Source organism: Brienomyrus brachyistius, chromosome 25 (assembly GCF_023856365.1).
Source record: "Brienomyrus brachyistius isolate T26 chromosome 25, BBRACH_0.4, whole genome shotgun sequence".
Lineage (NCBI taxonomy): Eukaryota > Metazoa > Chordata > Actinopteri > Osteoglossiformes > Mormyridae > Brienomyrus > Brienomyrus brachyistius.
Window position 1 is genome coordinate 10769333 of NC_064557.1, and position 27781 is coordinate 10797113.

General features: G+C 47.3%; 1 protein-coding gene across 2 annotated transcripts; it reads right to left on the reverse strand.

Annotated features, from left to right (window-relative positions):
• Nucleotides 1–173: 173 nt before the first annotated feature.
• On the reverse strand, nt 174–27781 carry vegfc (vascular endothelial growth factor c). 2 transcript variants are annotated; one of them, XM_048996070.1, is made up of 7 exons: nt 27228–27781; nt 17116–17332; nt 16679–16869; nt 12622–12761; nt 4806–4906; nt 3105–3426; nt 174–1665 (listed from the first exon to the last, which is right to left on the reverse strand). In XM_048996070.1, exons 1-7 carry the CDS (start codon nt 27342–27344, stop codon nt 1557–1559), a joined length of 1197 nt encoding a protein of 398 aa, XP_048852027.1. In that variant the 5' UTR covers nt 27345–27781; the 3' UTR covers nt 174–1556. The 2 variants fall into 2 exon arrangements, with proteins under 2 accessions (XP_048852027.1, XP_048852028.1); XM_048996071.1 differs by having other exon boundaries at nt 3105–3423; nt 27228–27780.

The window sequence follows — 27781 nt, forward strand, 5'->3', positions numbered from 1 at the left end:
GACATTGCTTGGTTTGGGACCGCATGACCAGTCACATGACCTTCTTGCCCTTATAAAAGGCTTTTGATTCTCTTGATTCCTTTGCAGGCAGGTCCCAGGCCACCATCTTGCCCATGTTCGAAACAATCCCTCAAACTTTCTCTCAATGGTGCCCCAAGGGAGACCAAACCACATTGGTTTTTGGAAGGGTATTTATTCGTAATTGGTAAAAGGAATCAATTTATTGTGTTGTACGCACTGATGAAAGTGCCTAAAAAGTTTCAGAACCTGCCAACTGGCTAAAATATTGCTTATTTTCCACAAACAGAATCCACAATTAGCACATTTAAGAAAGTTTAAAAAAAAAAAAAAAAAAACATACATCACAAAACAGCTACAATTGCACTCTCCTTCATTCTCCTTCATCCATTAATACTTTTCTTTCAACTTTCTACACATTTTTAAATCTTTAAAGGTAAAATGCATCCTCACTTCCAGCAGCGGTTCGAGTCACTCAAACTCCGAAATGAAAAGCTTGGCGTTGTCTGTTGCTATGGAAATGTTCGCCACTTGTTGTGCGTGTTGACAGATAACTGCTCGGTCTTGATTCCCACACAGTGTTCCCTGTCCGATTCCGGAAAGCTGCTGCTGGACCTGCCTTTTCAGAGCATGGAAGCTTTAATGTGAATTTCTTGAGCTTCCTGACACAGACGCGGGCTGCCTGTGTTTCCACGGTAACCTCACTGTTCCTCACACCTTACATCTCTTCCGTTCGGAAACCTGTCTCCAGCTTTGGGTTTTACCTGTAAGCGTCTGAAGCAGGCACACGTGGCCGGCCACCGCCCCCTGATAATACCGTGATTCATGTCTCGGGTCATGTCCTAGCTAAACGCTAACATGCTGTCCCCCTGCTGAGGTGCAAAGCTAAGCCCCTTCCTCCCCTCCAGAGTTCAGTCCGCTGCACGAGTCAGAGTTACATGCCTTGAGCTGGTAAAAAAAAATAAAAATACACCCTGTGGCAAATTTGCATCCGACAATTATTAACGTGAATCGGTATTTTTCATGGAGTAACTGAATATACACTGGCTGATATTCACTACATTTCATGGAATGGCATCTATTAAAGGCACCTTTACAAAGTGAAATAACAGAACAGAAATGCATCATCTGCTCACTGACATTGCGTTACGCTGGCAGGCAAAAAGGAATATGTAATACAACTTTATATTTTATTTTAAAGGTATTTCACATGATACAAAAATATTGATCACAGTGTATTTTCCTGAAAGGCTGAAATACTATAAACAGGAATGTTTGCAAACAATTAGTGGCAATAAATTATAAAATCATTATTTGACACATACAAATAAAAACGGAGCCGGTAACCATGGAAACAGACGGCGTGTGTAAGTCCTCAGTTCATTACGTCATTATGCTCACATCCGGCTTTGTTTTCTCTTATAGCTTCTCAATGCTGATGCTGCCGTTGTTGTTACTGTCGTTTATATTTCCCATAATCCCACACTCTGTGTCCATGTGACCATTTTGATGTTTACCAGTCAGTACACCTCGCCTCCTTAGTCCTGCCTCCTCCAGTACGTGGGTATACAGCGGCACACCTCCTCGCTGAAGTCATATCCAGCATCACACTTCCTCCTACGTACCTCACACGGGGGGCGGTAGCAGCTGAAAACCAAACAAACCAAATTAGGCCTTGGTGGGGGGGGGACTTGAAGTGATGTCTAACTAACACCGAAACACTCTTCCTGTGCACAAATGTGACGCTGTGAGAGAGACTGTGGATTTTTTGTTACAGTTTCATTGATGGAGAGCAAGAGAGGTACCAGCAGCCACTGCTGGTCACCCAACACAAACCCAATTAAACCTGAGGGCCGTGATTGTTCTTTATGGGGGGAGAGGGCAGGCTGGCCTCCATAAAACCCACCCCCTGGGTCCAGGACCCGCAGAAAACATAAACAGACTGTGTAATGCCATGGAGGTAGCAGAGCGGTGAGGGAAACTCTGACGTTATAAGGGGAACAGTGGGGGGGGGGGGTGACATCACCACTGCCGGGGCGTCCGGCGGCCTGTGATACCCCCCCCTCCAAAACAGGCAGCATTACTATCACGTCAGTCTTCTGTGAATGTGCCTCAAGCACAAAGCACGGAACGGGCAGAGTCTCTGACAGGATTGTGCTTGGCTGGATGAGCGGGGGCGTAAATTCCCAGGGAGCGTAAACACCGTGAGTCCTTACAGATAAAGGTGAGGGCTGAGCTGCTCATTAAACTAACGAAAATAAACAAATTCGCACAGTGGCGAAGGTATGGTAGCTCACCCAGGGGCAACGTAAAAGGATACGACACGAAAACACAGCGCTGAGCTCCCGTAACCCCAAGCAGACGACTCCAGCCTGATGTGGTTTCACGGTGGGGGGCTGTTTTATTTCAGGTTAGAGTACGGCCTTGCAGGCTGCGGTTTTGCTGGAACACAGTATAATGCGAAAGCCTCATGCGGCTCCGAATGTGTGCATGCTGAGGCTCCGGCGGGCTGCCGCGTTATACCCCACTGCATCGGACGTGCCACTCTCAAGGCCTGGGGCCACTGCTGAAGGAAAGCCGGCCGATAAATGGCAACACGTGGGCGCAAATGGAGGAGGCTGCACTGGGCTGAGGTCAGTGCCAGCCAATCAGCGAGCTGCTAATCAGACCATTAGACATTCAGCCAGTCAGGGAGGAGTTATTCATTGAAACTTGGGGTCAAATGGTGGTGCTAAGCTCTGGAGTATATCACAGATTTAGGGGTGTTTTATGTACCTACTTACTGCAGATAATGTGAAAAACAGCAGGATAATTAAGATTGCTGTCTGGCACAGTGCTTTGTTTTGATGCCAGAAAGGCCCACTGAGTTAAATCACTTAATAACTCCTTAACTGTCCAAGCCGCAGCATTTATTTTATAGGAGCAGTTTAAAGGTCAGATGAGAACTTCAGTCATCAGATCTATCCATCCATCCATCCGTCCGTCCATCCATCTTCTAAAATACCAAATCTGCCATTGACAAACGCCTATGATACATTCTGGTTTCTGATTGGTGCAGGTGGCGATCACATGACAGTATCGGTTACCTGCAGGTGGCTGGGCGGAAGCGGCGTCCACGCAGGAAGCAGCGGTTTGGTGACTCGGTGCATTCGCAGGCGCATTTGGCGGCGTTCAGGGGCTGGTGCCTGGGGCACGTCTTGGCGCATATGCACTGGCACGCGTCCCTGCTGAAGACGTGCCCGGGCCTGCAGGGGGCGGCGGGCACCTTGCATACACACTGGCACGTGTGTGGGTCGGGCACGCGGCCCGGCCCGCATGCCGCCTGGGCCTGCCTGCTGCACACACACTCGCACGTCTCCACATCCAGCTCCCTGTCCGGTCCACACGGGTCGTCACTGAGGAGTTCTGCTGGGGGGAGGGGGGGGAGAGGGGGGGGGTGGGATTTAGCTTCTTATTCCACACTCAGCATATGGTTTCCATTAAGATAAGGAAGACACCGCATTCATTCTCAAATTCTTTTCTTGTCATCTGTGTTTAATTTGCCCTGAGTGTACTGTACGCGCTCCAGCGTGTGCGTGCGTGCGTGTGTTTTTCCATGGGGGGTGGACATGTCATTTAGATTAGCTGCGTGTTTGCACGCTCGCCGCGGCGATCCACCCAAAATGACGCCCTCTGGAATGCCCCGAGTCCACGGTTCCCGCCGTTTTCGCCCACAGAACACGCTGGGCTCCACGCTGTTGTTTGACAGTCTAATAAACGTTTTGAAAGAGAACATTCCTATTGAAAATTCCTCGTGATAACCCCCACCCCCCCCCACATGGTGCAAACAGATGTTTCTCTTTGCATGCTGGCAAATCACTCCGCTCCACGGCTAATACTATTACCCTGTTTCTATGCGACTGTAAAATAGCTCAGGGTTGTGTCTGTTAGAGGAAGCTCCCCCCCCCCACGGCCACGTCATCACAATGTTTGCGCTCCTCCACGATGGCATGCCGATTACGCCGTTTGTTTTTCCTCAACGCAGGACGGCTGTAGCACAGATGAAAGAGAGTCATGGAAAAAATTGGTTTTACGGCAGGATTAAAGTGCCGTTTTTTTATTTACTATGATCTGTCAGCGGTGTCACGTTGTAATTTACAACAATAGAGCTGTAACTGGTCATTACTGGTACGAAACTTATGTAATAAAAACAAAATACGTCTTAAAATATTCAAAATTTCAGTTGTTGTTGTTACGATGACATATGATTCTTCATTCCTTGGAAGTGCTCCTAAGCCATCTATCTGGCACCTACAAGGCCAAGCCATCTCTGAAAGCATCCCAGAAGAGCCCATGTCCCTGCTGTGTAAGAACTCGCACCCCTTACGTCATGCGTTCAAAGGGTTCACGTTCATCCAAGCCTACTTATCGACTACCGAGTGCCCCATCACGTCCTAACCCATGCATCATCTCAGCAGGGAATCAAAACCATATGCGGGATTTCCTGAAAGCTCCGTCTACAGATGGACACGGCCCTCTCTGATGCAGGCTGCATCACCTGCAGCATTCCTGGCATGCACGGGCCCTGACTTAAGGCACATGATCCTGCGACAACCTCATGCCCTCTCATTCTGGTCCAATACAGCCTGGAGGTATTTTTAAGACTTTATTTTTTATGTCCTGTTTTTACGATTTATCCTATCCCTAAACTGGGATAACAATAAGAACAACAATTAAAGTACTCCTGCCAGATGGTCACAGGGTTAACAACTCTTCCTGGATTAAATGTCGGTGCCAGCATCACATACCAGGGCCTGATGAGAAGGTGTCGTCAGGCCGAAGTACACATCTGCAGAGGACGTCGTCCCAGCCCTGGTTCCTCGGACATGTCTTGTTCGCCACACTGCACCTGGCAAGAGCACAGGTTGTCCATTTAGAGAACACCGGAACATTGCAGGTGACAAATGTTTTTGATAGATATTTCAAGGGTAGCTGGACTTCTTTTATCCATTCTGAAATACTAGCATGTCCTCCAGAGAAAGGTGCGTGTTAGCAGTGCAGTTTCAGTTCCTTCATGAAGACCAGGAGAAGGTCACAGCTCCAGGTCAACCACTCTGGTGGCTCACTGTGGGTCGTGGATCTGGATCCATATGCCTCACAGGTCCATCACCCTGCTCAACACACCCCCTACTCACCCATAGGTGTTTTAAAAACACTTGCAACCACATCCGCTCCCCCCGACCACCCAGGCCCACCCCATCTCCCCACACCGCACACCGCACCGCACGCCGTTGCTGGTCCCGCCTCCCGCTTAATCACATGCTATCAGCATGGTACATAACCATCTCCCCACACCGCACACCGCACCGCACGCCATTGCTGGTCGAGCCTCCTTCTGAGTCACATGTCATCAGCACGAAACATAACAACTCTCAGTACCGCACATTGCGCCGGACACCATTGCAGGTCCCGCCTCCCACTGAGTCACATGTCATCAGCACGAAACATAACAACTCTCAGTACCGCATGCTGCAGCAGGCGCCACTGCAGGCCCCGTCTCTCGCCTCATCGCATGTTGTCAGTCTGATAGACATATTCGCTCTCAGTATCGCACGCTAGACCGCCCGCCCGCTATCGCCAGCCACGCTTTCAGCCAAGTCACATGTCATCAGTATCTCACCTTTCCCCACAGAAAATCCAAGTAAGCTGAGCTGACGGGTGTAAAACGACACGGAGCATCTTCTAAAGCACTAGAGGGGCGGCGATATGACAGCATGGACGTGTTCTCATCGTCTTGGTAGCCCAGGACCGTTTGTCCTCAATGAAGCAGCCCCCGTTTACCTTAGACATGGGCATCCCACCCACTGGCATATATCACCCCACACTTTATAAATGGTCCTTGAAGCACCTCAATCTCTAATATTACTAATCCAAAATATGCTAAAGCAATGTTCACCTCTCTAAGTGCCAGGAGTAGTACAGTTGTGAAAGTCTATACTGTAAGCTTACCGTACCTCTCAGCTCCCACAGAGTAATTTTCTTCAATGAAAACCTAATGCAGATCCCCAGAAATGCAGAAAGCCAGATCTACCGTGACTCGTGATAAGAGCAACACGCATGTCCTAAATTAATCACCGTCTGTACTCCCCTGGATGTTTCGCAAATGGGGGCTAAAAGGTTGAAATGTGAGTTCCTAGACAGATACTGACACCATGTTTAGAAAGAGAAAAAGGCCCAGACTGAACAGGTTTACCTTGGAGTCCCAGGCCAGCACAGTCAAGCCGTACCGATCGCGGCCCGGCCCACATTTAGTGCGCCTGTCATCCTAGAAAAGGGGGCCAAATTCCACAATGCAGGATGTGTCCCTTGGTAGATGCCGTTCTATAAACTGATCTACAAGAAGTCTGCAGCCAGAGTTGAACTTTCAGATGTAAGATATGCTATATAAAGTAAAGAATCAGAAGAGATGCTTACGTCTCTCTTGGAAGTAAAGCAAACACGTCTGGCTGTCCTCTTGCTGTGATTTATACAGGCCCTGTTCCATTCAGACCTATCTGTGCAGGCAATGGCCACTGATCACCTCAGAACGCAGGCAGCGCTGTAATCCAAAACCTCACAGTTGGGGCACGTGAGATTGGCACTATGGTCTCTGATATCAATAAATAACAAGCTGAGGTTTGTTGCTCCACACACAAAGAATTAATGATGTTCAAAGACATCGTTCCTCTTTCCATTTCCCTTAGCAATCTGACACCATAAGTACCAAAGTAAGATACCAAAGTGAGGATTCAGTATGGGTCAAAGTGGGCCGAGATTATGGGACTAGATAACATGGGATGAACCAAGCCAAAGTGAGGCTTCTGTATGGGTCAAAGTGGGCCGAGATTATGGGACTAGATAACATGGGACGAACCAAGCCAAAGTGAGGCTTCTGTATGGGTCAAAGTGGGCCGAGATTATGGGACTAGATAACATGGGACGAACCAAGCCAAAGTGAGGCTTCTGTATGGGTCAAAGTGGGCCGAGATTATGGGACTAGATAACATGGGACGAACCAAGCCAAAGTGAGGCTTCTGTATGGGTCAAAGTGGGCCGAGATTATGGGACTAGATAACATGGGACGAACCAAGCCAAAATGAGGCTTCTGTATGGGTCAAAGTGGGCCGAGATTATGGGACTAGATAACATGGGACGAACCAAGCCAAAGTGAGGCTTCTGTATGGGTCAAAGTGGGCCGAGATTATGGGACTATATAACATGGGACGAACCAAGCCAAAGTGAGGCTTCTGTATGGGTCAAAGTGGGCCGAGATTAAGGGACTAGATAACATGGGACGAACCAAGCCAAAGTGAGGCTTCGGTATGGGTCAAAGTGGGCCGAGATTATGGGACTAGATAACATGGGACGAACCAAGCCAAAGTGAGGCTTCTGTATGGGTCAAAGTGGGCCGAGATTATGGGACTAGATAACATGGGACGAACCAAGCCAAAGTGAGGCTTCTGTATGGGTCAAAGTGGGCCGAGATTATGGGACTAGATAACATGGGACGAACCAAGCCAAAGTGAGGCTTCGGTATGGATCAAAGTGGGCCGAGATTATGGGACTAGATAACATGGGACGAACCAAGCCAAAGTGAGGCTTCTGTATGGGTCAAAGTGGGCCGAGATTATGGGACTAGATAACATGGGACGAACCAAGCCAAAGTGAGGCTTCTGTATGGGTCAAAGTGGGCCGAGATTATGGGACTAGATAACATGGGACGAACCAAGCCAAAGTGAGGCTTCGGTATGGATCAAAGTGGGCCAGAATGATGAGAGTAGACATCATGGGACATTCTGGACCAAAGTGAGGCTTCGGTATGGATCAAAGTGGGCCGAGATTATGGGACTAGATAACATGGGACGAACCAAGCCAAAGTGAGGCTTCTGTATGGGTCAAAGTGGGCCGAGATTATGGGACTAGATAACATGGGACGAACCAAGCCAAAGTGAGGCTTCTGTATGGGTCAAAGTGGGCCGAGATTATGGGACTAGATAACATGGGACGAACCAAGCCAAAGTGAGGCTTCTGTATGGGTCAAAGTGGGCCGAGATTATGGGACTAGATAACATGGGACGAACCAAGCCAAAGTGAGGCTTCGGTATGGGTCAAAGTGGGCCGAGATTATGGGACTAGATAACATGGGACGAACCAAGCCAAAGTGAGGCTTCTGTATGGGTCAAAGTGGGCCGAGATTATGGGACTAGATAACATGGGACGAACCAAGCCAAAGTGAGGCTTCTGTATGGGTCAAAGTGGGCCGAGATTATGGGACTAGATAACATGGGACGAACCAAGCCAAAGTGAGGCTTCTGTATGGGTCAAAGTGGGCCGAGATTATGGGACTAGATAACATGGGACGAACCAAGCCAAAGTGAGGCTTCTGTATGGGTCAAAGTGGGCCGAGATTATGGGACTAGATAACATGGGACGAACCAAGCCAAAGTGAGGCTTCGGTATGGGTCAAAGTGGGCCAGAATGATGAGAGTAGACATCATGAGACATTCTGGACCAAAGTGAGGCTTCGGTATGGATCAAAGTGGGCCGAGATTATGGGACTAGATAACATGGGACGAACCAAGCCAAAGTGAGGCTTCTGTATGGGTCAAAGTGGGCCGAGATTATGGGACTAGATAACATGGGACGAACCAAGCCAAAGTGAGGCTTCTGTATGGGTCAAAGTGGGCCGAGATTATGGGACTAGATAACATGGGACGAACCAAGCCAAAGTGAGGCTTCTGTATGGGTCAAAGTGGGCCGAGATTATGGGACTAGATAACATGGGACGAACCAAGCCAAAGTGAGGCTTCTGTATGGGTCAAAGTGGGCCGAGATTATGGGACTAGATAACATGGGACGAACCAAGCCAAAGTGAGGCTTCTGTATGGGTCAAAGTGGGCCGAGATTAAGGGACTAGATAACATGGGACGAACCAAGCCAAAGTGAGGCTTCTGTATGGGTCAAAGTGGGCCGAGATTAAGGGACTAGATAACATGGGACGAACCAAGCCAAAGTGAGGCTTCTGTATGGATCAAAGTGGGCCGAGATTAAGGGACTACATAACATGGGACGAACCAAGCCAATGTGAGGCTTCTGTATGGGTCAAAGTGGGCCGAGATTAAGGGACTAGATAGCATGGGACGAACCAAGCCAAAGTGAGGCTTCTGTATGGGTCAAAGTGGGCCGAGATTAAGGGACTAGATAACATGGGACGAACCAAGCCAAAGTGAGGCTTCGGTATGGATCAAAGTGGGCCAGAATAATGAGAGTAGACATCATGTGACATTCTGGACCAAAGTGAGGCTTCTGTATGGGTCAAAGTGGGCCGAGATTAAGGGACTAGATAGCATGGGACGAACCAAGCCAAAGTGAGGCTTCTGTATGGGTCAAAGTGGGCCGAGATTATGGGACTAGATAACATGGGACGAACCAAGCTAAAGTGAGGCTTCTGTATGGGTCAAAGTGGGCCGAGATTAAGGGACTAGATAACATGGGGCGAACCAAGCCAAAGTGAGGCTTCGGTATGGATCAAAGTGGGCCAGAATGATGAGAGTAGACATCATGGGACATTCTGGACCAAAGTGAGGCTTCGGTATGGATCAAAGTGGGCAAAGATGCAGTGGAAAAACACTAAGGACCACACTGAGAGAACAAAGTCAAAGCAGGGAAACATGGTGGGTCAAATCTGATTGTCAATTTATTTATCTATACAATGGGGTTCTGGGATGTTATTGTCCTCGCAAAAATTAAAGAGATTGTCTGAACTTTTATGAAACACAGAACAAGCATCACCTATTCCTATCAGCACTACTTACTCGCATCGTTTGTTATTTGTTTGACGTTCATGACCATGATATCTGGACAGTGGATCGGCAGATGGCACTCTGACAGTTCGATGTGGTTCTAATTACCGAGCACTTAGCAGCTCAGACAGACAGTACATTACTGCTCGGTCATGGGCGCATGGGACACATTAACCGTGGGCTACCCACAGCTACCATAGACACCTGCACGTCGGCTAACACGTAACAGCTGTTAAACTTGCTAAATGAAACCATAGGATTTTTAAAACACACTTTTAATTCTGGTTATGTTTATATAGATCACACGCCAGGTTAGACTCTAGAAAACGGGCCACTCTTCACCATTTTCCTCTGCCGCTATGACGTAAAGGCTGCCGCTGTTTCGATGCAGAAATTCCTGAGCATATCCTGGGGTAAATGCGACAGCGAATATTACTGAAAGCTCAGTTTAAAAAGCTGCAGGTATTCCTCCCCGGGAAATCACCACTCAAAATATTTCTAACCATCCAACTAACTTCTAGCCACTTATCCTGGTGAAACCAGGAATCGGGAGCCTATTAAAGGTCGAGCAGAAGCCTGAGGTACAACATACACAGGATTTCTTAAAATACTCCCCATTAATGGCCACTGGTCTTACTTCAATCTGGCAGCACTATGTAGCCTTTAGGCTTGACAAACCTGCCTCTACAGGAAACGATGCAGAGGTTCCCAAGATTCATGGCCATGGTAACCATGGAGATCGGGAAGACAGCCCTAAACAGTGTCCTTTGCATTAGCTATTAGTATCTTTTGGATCATCGTATATAATACCCCTAATCTCACCTGAAGCCTGATCTATCCACCCATTCCCCCAGTGCGGCAGCTGCCCAGCACCTCCTGCAGGCCCCTCAATGGCACATATACCTACCCTGAGGAGGTAAAGACTCATGGTTTGAGAGATGCATGTGTTTCTACTAAACCAGACAGGTCGACCACAATTGTCACTGACATCACAACTCCCCCTAAGTATTTCCAAGTCCTTCTGGCAAGCTTAAGGGATGCTACAAGCTTCTGATGAGGGACCTTATATTGGAGAGTGGTAACTGGCGGTGAAGCTGGGGGGGACATAAAGCCCCTCCAGACGGCCACATCTCAGCTTCTCAGGGGAACCGAATTCTGGGCAGATCTAGCAGAGACCTCTAGCAGTGGTCAGCACTTAATCAATGCTGTAGGAAAGGCAAATCTTGGCTGCTACATTCTTCCAAAATTGTAACATCACATACTACTTTCTACTGTTGTGGATATGTAAGTCTGAAACATATGACCCATGCCAACACATTAATTTGGAGCACAGCCATATACCGTAATGCCTGTAGTATCTATCCCCCTAATCTATTCAACCACAAAGGTAAGAAAATGGATAAAAGGATAGCAGAAGTCATATTAGTGATAATTATTATTAATGTGATTACGGAAAGAATGTGTACTGTGATTCTGTGAAGGTTTCAGCTCCAAATTTTTCACGATCCCTTTGGGAGGCATTGGCTTGTCTCCGTGGTGATATATGTAGTGTTCACTTTACACCCCCTTTATGTTTTTCTCCCCAAAAATGTGCTCATATAACCCCCCCTCCCCCCAACTGAGGCACAACTTGCCCCTCCGGGGGGACCACAGGCCTCACGTTCAGGGCCACGACACAATGGGTTACTGAACCCATCAGTCGCGGTACTGTCGCAGACGTCCTTGGAGAGCGGTTTATTCTGGACCACAGAAACCCGACCCCGAGGCACTGGGGGGCCTCGCAACGTAACAAATTTCCCCAAACAAAAATGCCAAAAAAGGGGGGGGAAGCAGATGTGAACCGCAGCCATACTGCGAAAGCTGCCTGGTTCCGACAGGAAATGAGTTCCAGTGCAACGGTAATCGCTTTAACTTTGGCAAATCCTGTTGTGCACATCGCACACGAGCAACGGCTTAATCCTCGATTACTTCAATGGCTGTTTGATCAGCCTGGCATCCTGGTGGCTAGGGGGCACTATGCGTGTCAGGACGCATCTCCCTGTAAGTGTTCTGACAAACTCCAAGCCCATCGCAAGTGCCGCGATCACACTCTCGAGGCTTCTTCTGTGAGCGGATAACTCATGTGACTCATTCCTGCCTTTTCCTTTTCTACAGCTTTCCTGTCTGCTCTGATGACAGACCTTCTTCTCCAGTAGGTGTGCTTTGGATGCACTGCCAACTATGCATCCTGCTAGCTCTGTCCATCTAAACAGTAAACACACTCTCAGTCAGGAAAAAAATAACCCAGAACTGCCATAAGATCTATGGGGAAAACTGCTGGACTGTAAAACTCTAGAGGCCCCACACACAGAGCTAAATTCCTTAAGGAAAAAACTGAAGACAACCGTAAGTAAACATTTTTTTTTTCCACAAGCAAAACAACGGTGTGAAGAAAATGAGCCATACTGGGACGCCCAGATTCGATTCCGTTTCGAGACTTTCCCGAAAGCCTCATGCAGAATATCAAAAGGTTTCCTTCCAAGAAGTACAGTAAAGTTCATTAAGTTCTCAGACTCATCAAAATCTATACGGGAAGTTCCTCAAAAACCATATCCTACAGCAACACATTGGCAGGAAGCACTCGGAAGAACAACAATGAGCTTCCGCAGTAAATTACGATGAGGAAAACCTTGCTGCACTGCACCAGTGTCATGCAGTGAAGCATCTACATCACTGTGAATATGAGGGGAATGTCTCTATTATTGGTGCAGAATAAGCTATGTGTCTTTGAATGGCCACTTACTCTGGAAGGGCCCGCCTTATGATGGAGTGTGCCTGTCTGTAGATGTCCAGCTTGGACAGGCAGCGGCAGAGGGTGTGGTTAGCGAATCCAATGGTGACGGGCTTTGTTCCGTGGCTGATGGGGACGGTGATTTCAAACAGCTGCAGCGGAAGAGAGAGTCGGGAGCAGAAGGGGTCAGGTTTCACCAGGCCGAGAGCGACTGTTAACAACAAGAACAACCACGAAAATACTAATAAATAACGGTCTCATTTAACTTGAGGCACTGCAGGCTGGATACATCCGAAGATACCATCTAAGAAAGGGAATCTGATAAGGAACAGATAAACAAAGACTGTGTGACTGCTACAGAAGACTGAAACCGCAGTGTACACAACCAAGTCACAGAGTACATTTAAAAAAGAACAGGAAGTGTGTGACAGGGACCCTGGCCGATTAAGATGTCACACAAACCATGCCCTGAGTGTTACTTGGCTCAGTGTCTATTTTATAACTGTCACATTAGCCAGAAGCTTCCGGAACTGGTCCGAGGCTGGGGGCCGTTCACGGATACATGGGGAGTTGATAACGAGATGTTCCTTTTAAGGACAGACCACAGAGGCTTGTTGTTTGCTGTTTTATTAAGCAGGGCTGTCATTGTGCCACACTGGACAGGAAGGTATTGATCTTATAAGCAGCTCTATGTTCTACGGCTTCCCTTCCTATTAATGCCATGTCTTTGATAAAGAAGGAGCCTCAAACCCTTCACCCCGCTGATGATTTCTGAGCTATAACCAACCGTGAAATAAACAAGTGCTATTACCTTCCGACTTCTCGCCCCACACCACAAAGTGCCAGTGACACAAAGACAAACATGCGTCCCTCCTCTCTGTGAAACACTTCCTGTGATTGGCAAGTGGGTATGTCATTCGATAAGGCCCGCCTTCCTCTCCTGAATAAAAGCACCTGAATGGACAGTATGGGGTTTCACTCAGGTAAATAGTGAAGTAAACGGCCAGGTTTCTAACCAGGACTGTCTGAAATGTGAGGCACGGCAGTGCTAAGTTGCACCAGGGCAATGAGAAAAGTTACAACACTGCTAAGATCTGGCCCAGGATAGCCCCCACTTTTGGGGGGGGGGCGCACTCACATGCAGTCTCAGAGGTGCAATTGGATCAGGCAGAGAAAGTGACCTGTCGACTCCTAACCTATTACCCCCACAGTGGGGACACCCCCCCCCTCTCCCCGTCTATCTACACCCCCACATCACAAATGCTTTCCTGGAAGCTTAAGACCATCTTGACAGGGAGTCTGGGAGGCCTGATGACGGCTTGGGCTTAGAAGGATGTATCTCTCTAGAAGAAAAACAGACATTAAACGCCAGAGGAGGAGACTAAAGCAGCAGCCCAGCATGGGAGAGCCATCAGACCCAAGCTTATTAAGCAACGGTGATGAAACCACGGGCAGTTAACTGGTGACAGCATTTAGCTGCCGAAAATAGTTTATGGTACTGAGGAACTGGTAACATTTCCCAGTTCCCACTGAGTTTATGAATGACTTTAAGGGTAGTATATTTCATAGGCAGAAGATCTTGTTGCTGGGGCGGCATGGTGGTGCAGTGGTTAGCACTGTTGCCTCACGTCTCTGGCTCCCAGGTTCGAGTCTCCGCCTGGATCACATGTGTGTGGAGTTTGCATGTTCTCCCCATGTCGTCGTGGGGTTTCCTCCGGGTACTCCGGTTTCACACAGTCCAAAGACATGCTGAGGCTAACTGGAGATACTAAACTGCCTGTAGGTGTGCATGTGTGAGTGACTGGTTTGTGAGTGTGCCCTGCGATGGGCTGGCCCACCGTCCCAGGTTGTTCTCTGCCTTATGTCTGCAGCTTCTGGGATAGGCTCCGGACCCCCCATGACCCCTCGTTGCTATACGGACGATTCTCAAATTTACCTTCCATTGAAAGCCTGTGATGCTCATACTCAGTGATGCATTTACTTGCTTGTCTGATAGACATTAAGGCTTGGATGTCTCAACGTTTTACAATTAAGCAATAATAAAATAATAAAATAAAATAATTTTACAATAAAGACCAAAATTATCCTCTGCTGGTCACCAAATTGCATTATCCCTGTCTCTGAGTATTTGGGCTTAACATTCTACTTTTATGAAAGATCATGCACTAAATTTAGGTGTAATTTTTGGGCGTGATTTTAAATGTGATCAGCAAATTAATTCTGTTGTTAGAGCTGCTATATATTGTCTTAGAAATATTTCAAAACTTAAATCATCTTTATCAACTCCAGTAATTCATGACCTGATTTCATCCCATGTAGATTATTATTATTAACTCTCTGTATTTGGAAATCACTAAGTAATCACTTTCTTGCCTACAACTCGCTCAGAATGCCCCAGTTAGCCTGTTGACTCAAACAACAAAACAGGACAGCATAACACCTGCACTGATGATGTGGCACTGGCTCCCAGTCCAATATGGGATGCAGTTCAAAGTTTATTGATTGTCTTTAAGGCTTTGAACTGGTTATGTCCCTCTTGTGTTACAGATTAGCTTGCCTACCACTGTGGGTCCAGACAGCTGAGGTCGTCCGCCAAACTTTTACTGTCTGTACCACGATACTGTCTGTACCACAATACTGTCTGTACCACTGGCATAAGAAAAAGGTGACTGTATATCACCATGGAGACAAGCCAATGAATTCTCTTCCACTGGAGATTAGGTCCTCTCCGTCAGTCTCTCTGTTGCGACTTTTAGTTCTGACTGTTGCCAGTTATTATTTGACTATTTTAGTCCTTGTTGGACATATTGTATTGTTATTATTTATGGGGTTCTCTTATTTTTGTTATCTTTGTGCTTACTTTGTACTCTAAAGTGTGGTTTAGAAATAAAATTTACATTACATTACATTAAGGATCCCTTCCTTCTCGCCCGCCCCCCAAATAAAAAACCAGTGTCATCAAAATAGGTTTTCTCCACTTGTCCAGGGGTATATATAAATAATGTAGTTTATTTCAATAATTAATTTAGTGAAATATTTATGATAAAACACTGAAACAGAATGAATGCACAGTTGCAGGTTTATTTTTAGCACTGGGGGCGGTACAATGAGGGCAGCGGCGTGGGGGCGGTACGGTGCGGGAGGTGGCCTCGGGAAGGTACAGTGCAGGCAGCAGCCTGGGGGCAGTACAGTGTGGGCGGTGGCCTGGGGGGCGGTACAGTGTGGGCGGTGGCCTGGGGGCGGTACGGTGCGGGCGGTGGCCTCGGGAAGGTACAGTGCAGGCAGCGGCCTGGGGGCAGTACAGTGTGGGCAGTGGCCTGGGGGCGGTACGGTGCGGGCGGTGGCCTCGGGAAGGTACAGTGCAGGCAGCAGCCTGGGGGCGGTACAGTGTGGGCAGTGGCCTGGGGGCGGTACGGTGCGGGCGGTGGCCTCGGGAAGGTACAGTGCAGGCAGCAGCCTGGGGGCGGTACAGTGTGGGCGGTGGCCTGGGGGCGGTACGGTGCGGGCGGTGGCCTCGGGAAGGTACAGTGCAGGCAGCAGCCTGGGGGCGGTACAGTGTGGGCGGTGGCCTGGGGGCGGTACGGTGCGGGCGGTGGCCTGGGGGCGGTACAGTGGGGGCGATGGCCTGGGGGCGGTACGGTGCGGGCGGTGGCCTCGGGAAGGTACAGTGCAGGCAGCGGCCTGGGGGCGGTACAGTGTGGGCGGCGGCCTGGGGGCGGTAGGATGCAGGCGGCGGCCTCGAGGCGGTATGGTGCGGGTGGCGGCCTGGGAGTGGTAGGATGCAGGCGGTGGCCTCTGGGCGGTACGGTGCGGGCGGTGGCCTCGGGGCGGCACGGTGCAGGTGGCGGCCTCGGGAGGGTACAGTGCAGGCAGCGGCCTGGGGGCGGTATGGTGCGGGCAGCGGCCTGGGGGCGGTATGGTGTGGGCAGCGGCGGTACGGTGCAGGTGGCGGCCTCGGGGCGGTACGGTGCAGGCAGTGACCTGGGAGTGGTAGGATGCGGGTGGCGGCCTCGAGGCGGTATGGTGCGGGCGGCGGCCTCGGGGCACTACGGTGCAGGCGGCGGCTCACCGTTTTGCTGATGTAGGAGGTGCTGACGTTCATGCACTGCAGCTCCTCGCTGTTGCAGCAGCCTCCACATCTGTAGACAGACACGCAGGGTGGTTTATAGAAGGTGTTTGTAGGCGACCCCAGCTCTTTCCCCACATCTAAACACACTTCGCGTGGCATGCACAGCGTCTTTCTCCACTCTGACTCTATACCTGTTGTCGAGACAGGGAGACGACATGCGTTAGAGTGACCTTCATGTTCAAACCGTGCATATGATTTACAGTTATTCCTTTACTGCATGTAAAACTGCTTTTTATGCTGCTCACATTTTTACAACGCTACTCACTTAAACACCGTTTTAAAACTCTGGTGTATCTTACACACTTTCCCATATTTTATTTGCACAAAATGACACTCCTCGTTCGACTTAATGCATCCGATGCGTAAGGGTGACGTACTTTTGAAAACTTCAAAATCGTAGAAAGCAGCCGCGTACATGGCAGGCTCCTCAGAGCCACTTCCGCCAGTGGGGGCACGGCCTCGGTCCAGGAGCCGCTGACCCAGCTTGTACTGGCAGCGTAGTGAGGTCCAGCTGCCTCTGTATACAAGCTGCATGAGCTCGTCCACACTGGACGCGGCGCGCAGCCGTTGCTCCAGTTCGGGCTGCACTTCCTCCTGTGCGGAAATACAAAAGCATCGTTTAAGGGCCAGCTGTCGACATCGCGATTGCAGTGTCATCACAGGTGACACTGGTGCACTGGCAGCTGATAGCCTAGTAAGGCCAATAATCACAGATGTGTAAACACATCCATTTTCTGCCAAACTTGAGTAAGCTTTAAAAAATAGTATCTATGAATAACATCTTGCATAGTCAGAGGTGTAGGAACAGGACAGGCAAGGCCTGGACCCCTGAGCTGGGCTGATTGCATAGCACATTACATCAACAAATCGCCTTTATTTGTGTCTCTTTTTATTTTCAGTGAAAATAAAGGAATTGTGTTTATTAAATTCTCTTTGTTGATATTATTAATTTAGACGTCATGCTAAAATAATGATCATAAATTTTGCCATGTTGGGCTGGGTGCACTGGAGGGCCTCATGGAGTTTTTTGCCAGTATCCCTAAAATCATCTCTTTTAATAATTGATTTGTTACTTTATTTTATTATTATTATTATGTTACTTTACTTCATGTAAATTGATTTCTGAGTTTTGTCCAGACTGCTGTACATTTCACTGCAGAAATAATTGTGAACCTAAGGTACAGCAGCACTTCTCAGGGATTGGGGTTTTTTATCTTCGTCCCCCTGCCTCCAGCAGTCTCAGTCATGCATTTGTTTTTGCATATTAATACGAGCTTAGGCTTGATACAGGCACGAGGTTGCGAACATCAGCAAGTTAAACACTTAATGTCATGCAGCTGTGTGTGAGCGACGCATCCTTGCAGCTCAGGGTGCGACACATCAGGGTGACGCCATCATTGAGATGTGGATACCGGTGAATCCAGTTTGACCGAAAAGTGAACAGAACTGAGGCTGGAAACTCACAGACTTTTCTGTGGCCTCACAGCACAACTGACCCCCCCCCCCCCACACACACACACACACACACACACACACACAATCACCCATGGGACTCTTGGTAGGTCTACGCAAAGTGTGAAAACACAAGCGCCGTGCACTTGGGGGCCAGAGCTGGCGGATGATGAAAAGTGATACTCCTGTCTGGAACATTCCAGGAAGCGTGCTCAGATACCCCCATGACTGATGGGCCCCGCCGATAAAACAGCACAGATTTGTCTCTGAGGTGTCAAAAAACGAACAGACGGGAGACTGAACAGAAGAGAAGCAGAAAATCCCAAATAGATTCCTCGTCCTTCTCTTATCTGGGCGATTCGTCATATTTCATTAAGTGTGACACCCCCCATGCTTTTTAAAGCAAGCTGATAAACCGCACTCTGAAACTCTTACTCTGCCTTGGCTGCTGTGTACGGCAACACGTAAATATTGCCGCCGTTTATCTGAGGGCCCCGGCCAACCCTAAGTCAAATGGACGAAGGTGAACGATATAACTGCCCCGCACTGCGGACCGATCATGTTTTAATTCTCCGTTTCTCAGCCGACCTGCCTGCTTTTCCGCTTCAGCCTTTGGCAGGACAGAAAGGCTCAGAGGAAAACAGCAATGGATCAAGTCTCTGTCGAATACGGTGGCTTCTTTTTGGAATACAATGCTTCTTATCTAGCACAAAATCTAGTAAGAAGTATAAAACAAATATTTATACAGAAGAAATCCTATTTAAAAAAATGATAAATCACCGTTGACTGAATATGTGATTCTAACTAGTGCGTCTATAGCTTTAAGTCAGACGCAGCAATTAAGCTCTTGATCTGTCTGGTGTTTGTGTCGCTGGATGTTATTTTACTATAAAATGACATGTTGGGGGGGGGGGGGCGTTGTCAATTATCAAGCAACAACTTATTGACCTCATCAACAGAAGACAGAGCTCACCCATCAAACGAAACAGAGCGTCCACTGAAATCTGTCAGGTGACTGACAGATGAATAGGAGGGAAGGTGGTTAAGGCCGACATTTATCACCAGATCCTGGGGACGGCGCAGCTGAAAGCACTGGCTACCAAATAACATTTCTCATCAAAGTCCAACACAGACAGGAAAGGCTACAAGGACCTTGCAGGAAGTGACCGTTCCAGACTGCAGGCTTTACTATTATTCGCTCAGGAAACTCAAATACTGGGGAGACTGCTAAACTGCGCTATTGTGGCGCATTTATTCCGTGTCTTTGTTTATAACGATTCCTGAAATAACGTCCGTAGTCTGTTTCCTACCAGGAACAATAGAAGACACGGGTGTGCAAACAGGGTCACACATTACTCAGTCGCGAGTTTCCCAGTTTAGCAGGTTTACTGTTATTTTTCTCTCGTTCTTTCCATGCGATCCATTTTATGTGGAAAGACAAGTGAATTTTAGCGTTAAAAAAAGTATGTGACCACCTGTGTTTAGTTTATAGTGAAAAATGTGGGGTTTTGTTAAGCATATCTATTAGATATATAAAATTAAATAGTAGTCTACCACAAAAAAGGGAGTTATTACTGAAACAGCAATAGCCACGATATTTTCTGTTTTTCTCTGACAGCTTTAGTTTGACTGCCTGTTTTCTTCTGTGGACGGTAACTGTCAACGCTAGAAAACCGCCGCAATATTGGTAAAACTGAACTGAGAAATTAGTCACGCTAAAACATAAACCCTTCAGTTGCTAAACCGCTTGTTATTACGTATCTGTTACTATTGCCGAACTGCACATGAATAGTCAGGGAGTCTGTTAATATCGCCATTATTGGACTGATTTGTTGAAAACGTGCAAGACTGTTTTCATTGTTTTGTTAGTTTCATTTGATAATGAGGTTACTTGAGGATGCCTTCTCGTTTGATTTGAGGATCCCGGTTTATCCGGTTCCACCTCACGGCGACAGAAAATTTACACGCGGAGCGCAAAAACAAATGAATCACAGCCCCTCTGTTACCAATTAGCGCGCCGGCCGATGGGCGCCCGTCCAGCTCTCTCCTTCACGCCGCTTTAACCTTCATTTCGTATTATGTATGTTAGTGTGCTTCAATCCCCGTGTTCGGACACATTTTTCTGGTAGCACACTTTTAATGAATCCACTTACCTGTCCGAGAACAGAACGAGTGGGATCACATTTGTTCCAGCATTGTTCAGTACGGCGAGAGAGAGATATTTTGGTATGCATGTAATGACATAATGGCACGGGACTGTGCATTAGTTTTTCTGTCATTCAATAGGCGCATTGCGTTAGGCACTGCGGTTATAGATGCTTAAATACTTTCAGGAATATAAGAATGCGTTTGTAAGGTGATACCGGAGCCACCGGTCCCTGAAGGGCACTCGTTAATCGGGGTCGCTGGTCCCTTCTGGATTCCCACGTGTCCCAGTGTTTTAACTCCCTTCTAACTTCTTGTAATTCTTATGCTTATTTAATTATATTGGCAACGAAAAGATGGCTTTTAATAATGACTATGCGAGGTAAATCTGATAAACAGCATTTAACCTGGCCAGTCATAGGATTACGACCCTGTTCTGTGTTTTAAGTCGCTTAAGTGAAACTGTGGAGCACTGTTTATCACACGCCATCACCAAGTGCCTGTCTTATTGCAGTTTGCGCTTTTATACAGCGAATTTAGGTTTCTGTGGCTAGATAGACATTTAAGAATATATATATATATATATATATATATATATTAGGTACGTCTGACAGACTAGCATAATTCAGCAGAAAGGTGTTGCTTCCAGTGCAACGCATTGCAGATGTTTGCTTCGGGTATTTTCAGATGTTGTTACGGAATTTCCTTCCGTGCCCCATCGAGGCGCCGGCAGCAAGAACCTCTCAGGTGTAGTTAAATTTGGCGTTTGTACACTGTGGCAACCGCGGCTTTGCATAAGTTTAAAAAAAAACACAGCGAAACGCTACACACGCCAAGAAAAAATACTTGAAGTGTTTATCGACGCGATACGAACGACGCAAGACAAACTATATTAATAGTGACACACAGGAACACGTTTTTTTCTACAGTGAAGCAGTATAACATCAAAATAATGTAATGCATTGTAGACAAAGCGAGAGGTTATTATACATGCAGAGATACGGTCCATTTCAAGTAGCGATGCACATACAGCAATAGATAAGGCGGCAATTTCCTGCAATTTACGTTATGAATATGAAAGTCAAAGGAGAAACACCTGCCCAGTGCATGCATGGTTGTCATGTGTGAGCTAAATGCTAACATACCACATTTTACATGTGAGGTGTGTCAGGAACACAGAAGGCCACCTGGGTAAGATATCAGCGTGTTTGTCTTTAGTAGACATAGGATGTAACCAAGCAGCACCGGGTTCCGCCTCTGTGTTCATGCTTCATGAGAGGAGTTCCAGCTGGCCAGTGTTTTGGTGTAAGCTGTCTGAGGGGGCACTGGTCAGTCAGACCTAATGTTTTCATGGCCTTCATCTCGGACAGACGTGCAGGGGAATTCCCTGTCAGTCTGCTGTGGGCATTTCAAAGTACATCACCTTCGCCAATACGACGGCGATGTCTGTCAGGAAGCCCAAAAACATAACATTTCAGATCGACGGGTGATCCTGTTACCGAAGGCGATGGGTTTTCCAACATGCGGAATGAACGCTAAACCCATCAGAGCTTGCCGGACGTCAGAGCAGACAGACGCGAAAGATTTCATCGACACTCGACAATCTCGATGCGAACATAATTCCGTTTATAGGCAGACAATCAGTAACAGATGTGCATCTTTTTTATTAAATTATATGACTAATGACTTGCCAAAGGATATTCCGCTTTGCGTGGAGATGGTGAACTTTACCCAGCTGAATTCCCGGGTCTGGTGTCTGGGCTTGGTGGTATTACAGTGTGTTCCAGAAGGCCTTGAAGTGCCTACTGTGAATGCTGGGACAATTAAATGGCTGTGGTGCAGTAAACTAGAAGGATTTTGCCTCTTTTGTTGAGTCCACAGGGACATGAGTGACTGTGAGAGGCCGATCTCAGACATGGCATATGACCCAACGTCCTGTTTTGGATCTGAGCAATAGGGTGACTGAAACAACCCTACCATGCAGCTCCGAAGGCAGCCGGTATCCACTAGGGTGTGGGGGAGGGAGCGGAGTAAAAAGTTTTTGCGATTTTAATCAGCTCACACGAGAGCAGTTGTTTACTTTAGCTCAGAAACATTACTCTGTTTTGCAGTGTTTCCAGGCAATGGCGCGTCCGTTCACTGAATCACATCTCCTACGTGCAGAGTTGACAAGGAAGCCGGCCCGAGACCACGAATAGAGTGGCTCGGTGCCTGAAACGCTGCCCTACACGGTTAACACACAGACATTATGCAGGTAAGTGATTTCTGATTGCCTATAGGTACCTTTTCCTACAGACAAGCTTCCAGAATGTGTGGAGTCTTAATAAAAGACACTGTGGATACTCTTGAATGGGTGCACGGATGACGATTTAGGACAAAGGGATAAAGCTGAAGGTCTCCCTACATCAATGCTCATTTTCATTACTTAATGAGCAGCATTACGCACTTTCTGCAAGATGCAATTAAAGATGTGCTGAGATTTTCTGAGGGGTTAAACACGGATCAGACATGCAGATTTGAGAGCCTGCTGGGTCCTGCTGGACTTGCGTCCACCTGAGAGGCGGCCAGAGTCCAACACAGTGGACCTCTGACTCCCCCCACTTTCAATCAGGGGGAAAAATGTCAGTGCAGGTGCTGCATGTGTAAACTACTGAGCAAGAGGTCAAGGGAGATGAACCTTTAAATAGATCTGCTACTGAAAGCTGTCCAGTGCTGATTCTTTGCTAAGTTGTGGTCAAATGAATTAGCTTTCTTAAGCCCAAGATAATCACTCGCAGTTTTGGCCTGGATCTTAAAACTAACAGAGACTATGATACTAAGACGTCATGTAGCATGCTAAGGAAAATGGCTCATTTATTAGCACACATTTCACACCTGATCTGCAGCGAGGTGGGATGCATGCTTCTGGAAGAAGGCATTCCTTTTCAACTCCTCCGAGGTGAGGTGGAGTGAGATGTTTCGATAGAGAACGGTAACGGTGATGACTCATCACTGGCTGAGAGCCTCAGAGAGCTTAGGAAGGTTTCACAAAGAGAACATTCCAACACATGTCACTCCTGCTAATTGTTCACAAAACCACATGAATAACACAGGGGTGAATGTGCTCACAGCGTAACCATTACAACAATGCAAAAATGTCTTATCTTTTATATTTTTGCATGAATTCTGCATTGATTTTCAAATTATGTTTTAGTATTTAGCATTTTTAATTGTGCCAAATAGACCTGTAATTTTTTGTTAAATCTTCAAGCTCCCCGTGATGGACTGGCATCCCATCCAGGGTGCCCCACCTTGGTGCCTTGTGCTGCCTGGGATGGGGTCCAGGCTCACCAGGACCCTGGACTGGATAAGCAGTTATGGAAGATTTATGGATGAGCCGCTGGAAGGGTGACATATATAAAACAGCTTGGAGACCCAGTCAAATGAAGGCTCTAATCCAGCTCTGAGCTCATACCTACCACACAGTTTTTGTTCACTTTCCGTCATATGAACTTCATTAATGCCTGATGAATGGGACTATCAGTCTTAATAGGAAAACAGGCTCTTGCTTTAAGAGTCCACGCAGAATGTTCTGGAATAATTGGGTCATTAGCACGCTTAATTTTGCTGTAGTGCAGTCATGATCAGATTAAGCACTAACATGGTGCAGAACGCTACTGGATATACCTTTTCAGGTGCCCATAAACTGGTTATGAGGGAAAATGTCATGCGGGGTGATTTTTGTTATCGTGACAGGTGATAGGAAATGTTCTCACCCAGGTGGCCAATTAGATCACGCCTTAGCCTCGTTAGAAAAGCACGCTGGTCACCCGGGTAGGGAGAAGGACCCGGCAATCTCGGCACATGGGTGACACTCCTCTGTACCAGTGTCGGACATACCCTGCTGCCAGTCACTCCCAGTCCGTCCCCGTCCCTCTAGCTTGATGTGAAAGTGATCGTTGACACACCACAGCACAAATGTGTGTTGTGTCCTCTGCATTTAACCCAACTCTAGAGTGAGGAACCGTTCATTCCTCTCATTTTTCCTCCCATTCCATCATTCTTACAGCAGGACCTCAGTGACGTAGATGCCCCGCCCCCCCAGCTGGACCCCCCTGACAGCACACATGTACACATTACGCTCTGGGGTTCATCGACCGTTTGTTTACAGGCCGCCAGGAGGCCACCTTAGCCCCCCCTGGATAAGAGAGGACCGCCCCCAAAGTAACCAACTCCTGTATTCTCCATCCGTCCTGAGCTATGTGCAGAAACAAAACCGAAACAAACGTAAGGTTTTAATGGCGATCCACAAATGCCCACCATCTTACTTAACATCACAGCCCAGTCACACTCTAAAGTGACCCTACCTCAAAGCGACTGACCCAGGCACACCTCCAGGATTGGTTGGAGCAGCCAGCGTGATGGATGGTGATTGGCTGAAGACCTAAACGCTATGGGTCCTGGGAGGTTCAGCAGCTACAGGAGTGTGGGCCTCCTATCAGGGCCTGTCTTCTACAATGTGTTTAAGAACGCAGTGCTTTTTGTCGCAAATCTTAAGCTGGTGGGGGAAAGGGCAGGAGAACCTGCTGTGTTCAGTAACACACAGCTGAACGCATGGAGGAAGCGGGGGGCTATGCACTGCCCCAAATGCTACGGATTCTGGAAGGTGCCCGTCACCACCCCCAAAGGGAAACCGATGCCCAGGATTCCCGCTGCTCTGATGCTGTCTACGGAAACCAGGAAAGCAGACTGGGATGAAGCATGTCCGCGTGAGACTGGTCAGCGTTCCAGCGCTGGGGAGCATCCTACAGAAAGGCAGCCTCATAAAACTGAAATCAGCGCCGTTATGTTCCTGGACTGATTCCTGTGTCACCACGAGAGTGTTGTTCAGGTTCGCTCGTTCAACATTCTTCAGCAACCCTAAGACAAACACGCGGGCCCTTATCGGAGTGAACGGACCATCTAGGGGTGGAAAAATAAAAGAGAAACAGCCGGCCTAAATGAGATACGTACATGAAAAAAACTACTACCGAACTAAATTTAATTGATTTTGAAAATAGGGGGGTTGTGACCCTGCACACATCTCACAGGGATTTTCATGACCTGGGCAAAATCAAAAAGACCCCCCCCCCCCCACTAAAAAAAAAGGTACTATTCATGAGTTGTGTGTAGAAGTTCTGGAGGTCCACTTGTACTTTTGCCTAGCAGAGGTCCGTGTGATGTCAGACATCACTGTGGTTAGTTCCTGTCAACAACGAAAAACTAATCTTCGGGGGCAGGTAAGTATCCTGACAGGCTATGCCTAGAGGTCTAAGCCTGGACCGGGTAAGATTAGTTGTGGACATTTCTGAGATGACAGGGGTTACGGTCCTTTGCTGGACAGCTTAACGGCCACACACATGTTTCGCGTTTGAAGGTAATCCTTGCAAAAATATTCGCGTCTGTGTCCCGGCTGAAATGTAAACGCTCCCCGTATAAAACAAAAGACGGCAGATAACAAATTTAAGAGCTCGTGGTGTTTTTCAGGACATGATTCGGCTATGTTCCAGAGAAATCCATCATAATTAAGCTGGGATTTTACAATGACTCCTGAGGTTAAAGCCCCCCCCCCCACCACAAAAAAAAATGCAGTCTAAATTTGGCCGAGACGAATGATTAACGGCGATCGCGTTGAGGAGCTCAGCACAGACGCAGGAGGCTTGTCAGACTCTCAGCGCCACACTCAACCATTAATATTCATTAAATACACAGGGAGGTAAAAGGAAAACTCTACTTTCAGTCGTGCAGCAGATTTCAGGGCAATAAGTCACATTACACTAACCTTACATTCCCCGAAGCAAAAGGGCATCCTGATTTTAAAACCGAAAATATTTAAAACACCAAATGGCAGGGGGGGATCACAATAACCGTCTAATAATCACAACGCTTTCATACCTCTAGCTTGCCCTTTTGAAATTAGGTTCAAATACCGAGCACGGCGTATAGGCATATTGGCAGGACGCTTAATTTGCAATTACTTGCAATTCTGCATATGGGACAGTCTCGGACTGCGGGGATTTTACATGGGATAGGACAAGCATGAGCAGAAGACTTCGGTATTTCCTAGGAAATACTAAGGTTTACAAGCAGAAAAACCCGTAAGAAATTTGTCGGTGGTGTAAAGTCGAGATTGGTCACGAAAGTTCGGCGCTCGGTGTCCTACAAGTGAAGCGAGGTGAAAATGCCACGTGGAAGCAAGTTTCCCAACTGTGCTATATTTCATACATTTATGCAAAAATGTTTAATAACAGGCCTGTTTATTATTATTTCTACTATTCATATTATTATATTATTAATAATAATGACAATGACGCAAAATAGACTGCACAGAGGGCATTTTAGACACTTACAAAGTTTCCCATAATGGAATGGTAATTAAGAGCGCTATAATAGTCAGTAGCCCTGTTACAGATTATCGTCCCTCTTGTTCCTGCCTGTCACCATCGGGGGACTAACGCGCACAAACTCCAGCTGGTGACGCCGACACCTGTGCGCGTGCCTGCTTCTCTTATGCCAGGACCATCCGACATGCGGAATGTTTAACATACAGATCAGTATGGTCTGGTCCCTAATTTCGCTAAAATGTAGATACCAGTGCCAGGTTGCCATTAATAAACACATTAATAAATGCATAAATAGGGTTCAAATTCTTCATCACACAGTAAATGGGAAAATGGTTAATGAATAACGCCGCATTCCTACAAAACAACGGGTAGTGCAAGATTTTCAGTGAAATAAGGCTAATTATATATAGGTGAAAATCCAATGACAAAAGGAATCGGTTATCGTGAGCAGCCGTGGCAGTGTGTAAATCTAATTTGTTAAAAAGGTCACTGCGTTAACAAAAAAATGTGTGTGAAATGGGAATACGTACCTGGAAATCTCTTTGACCTTGGTAATCATCATAATAATCTTGAAATGATTCAATTGCCAAACTTCTGTAAATAAACACGATGCATACGAAATATAGAGATAATCCAAATAGGTGCATTTTATACAATCTCAGCAATCCGGGATGGGGAATAAATCCTTTCAAACTTCTGACGGCTCTCTATTAAGCGTGGCTACTCCAGACTCCTCTCCCAGTCAGATTAAAATGCGCCGAAGGTATCCGAGACGCAGCTCTCCTTTGTGAGCCCGGGGATGGTGCTGGAATAGCCGACTCGGTGCTTTATCTCGTAATAAATAAATAAATAAATATTTAAAATTATTAAAAAAAAACTTTTTTTTTTCTTTTTTTTTTTAATGCAGGCTTTTTTACGCGCTTGCTGGAAGTAAACTTTGAAAAGAGCGCTTCGTGCCCGGTGCTCCGGCTTTTAAGGCGGCGTGAAGGTCTGGGCAGCGGGGAATGGCATGTTTAAAGCAATTTCACGCTGTCCCTGACATCCCCTCTCCTCCCCCTTTTTGGGTCTGGTCTAAGCAGGATTC

Bases quoted from the DNA above. Each gene is read 5' to 3' on its own strand.
- vegfc (XM_048996070.1), bottom strand. From the start codon at position 27,344: ATGCACCTATTTGGATTATCTCTATATTTCGTATGCATCGTGTTTATT. The intron at 17,333-27,227 runs GTACGTATTCCC...ATTTCCGCACAG, and splicing joins AAGGTCAAAGAGATTTCCAG to GAGGAAGTGCAGCCCGAACT. The intron at 1,666-3,104 runs GTAACCGATACT...TTTGGTTTTCAG, and splicing joins TTCCGCCCAGCCACCTGCAG to CTGCTACCGCCCCCCGTGTG.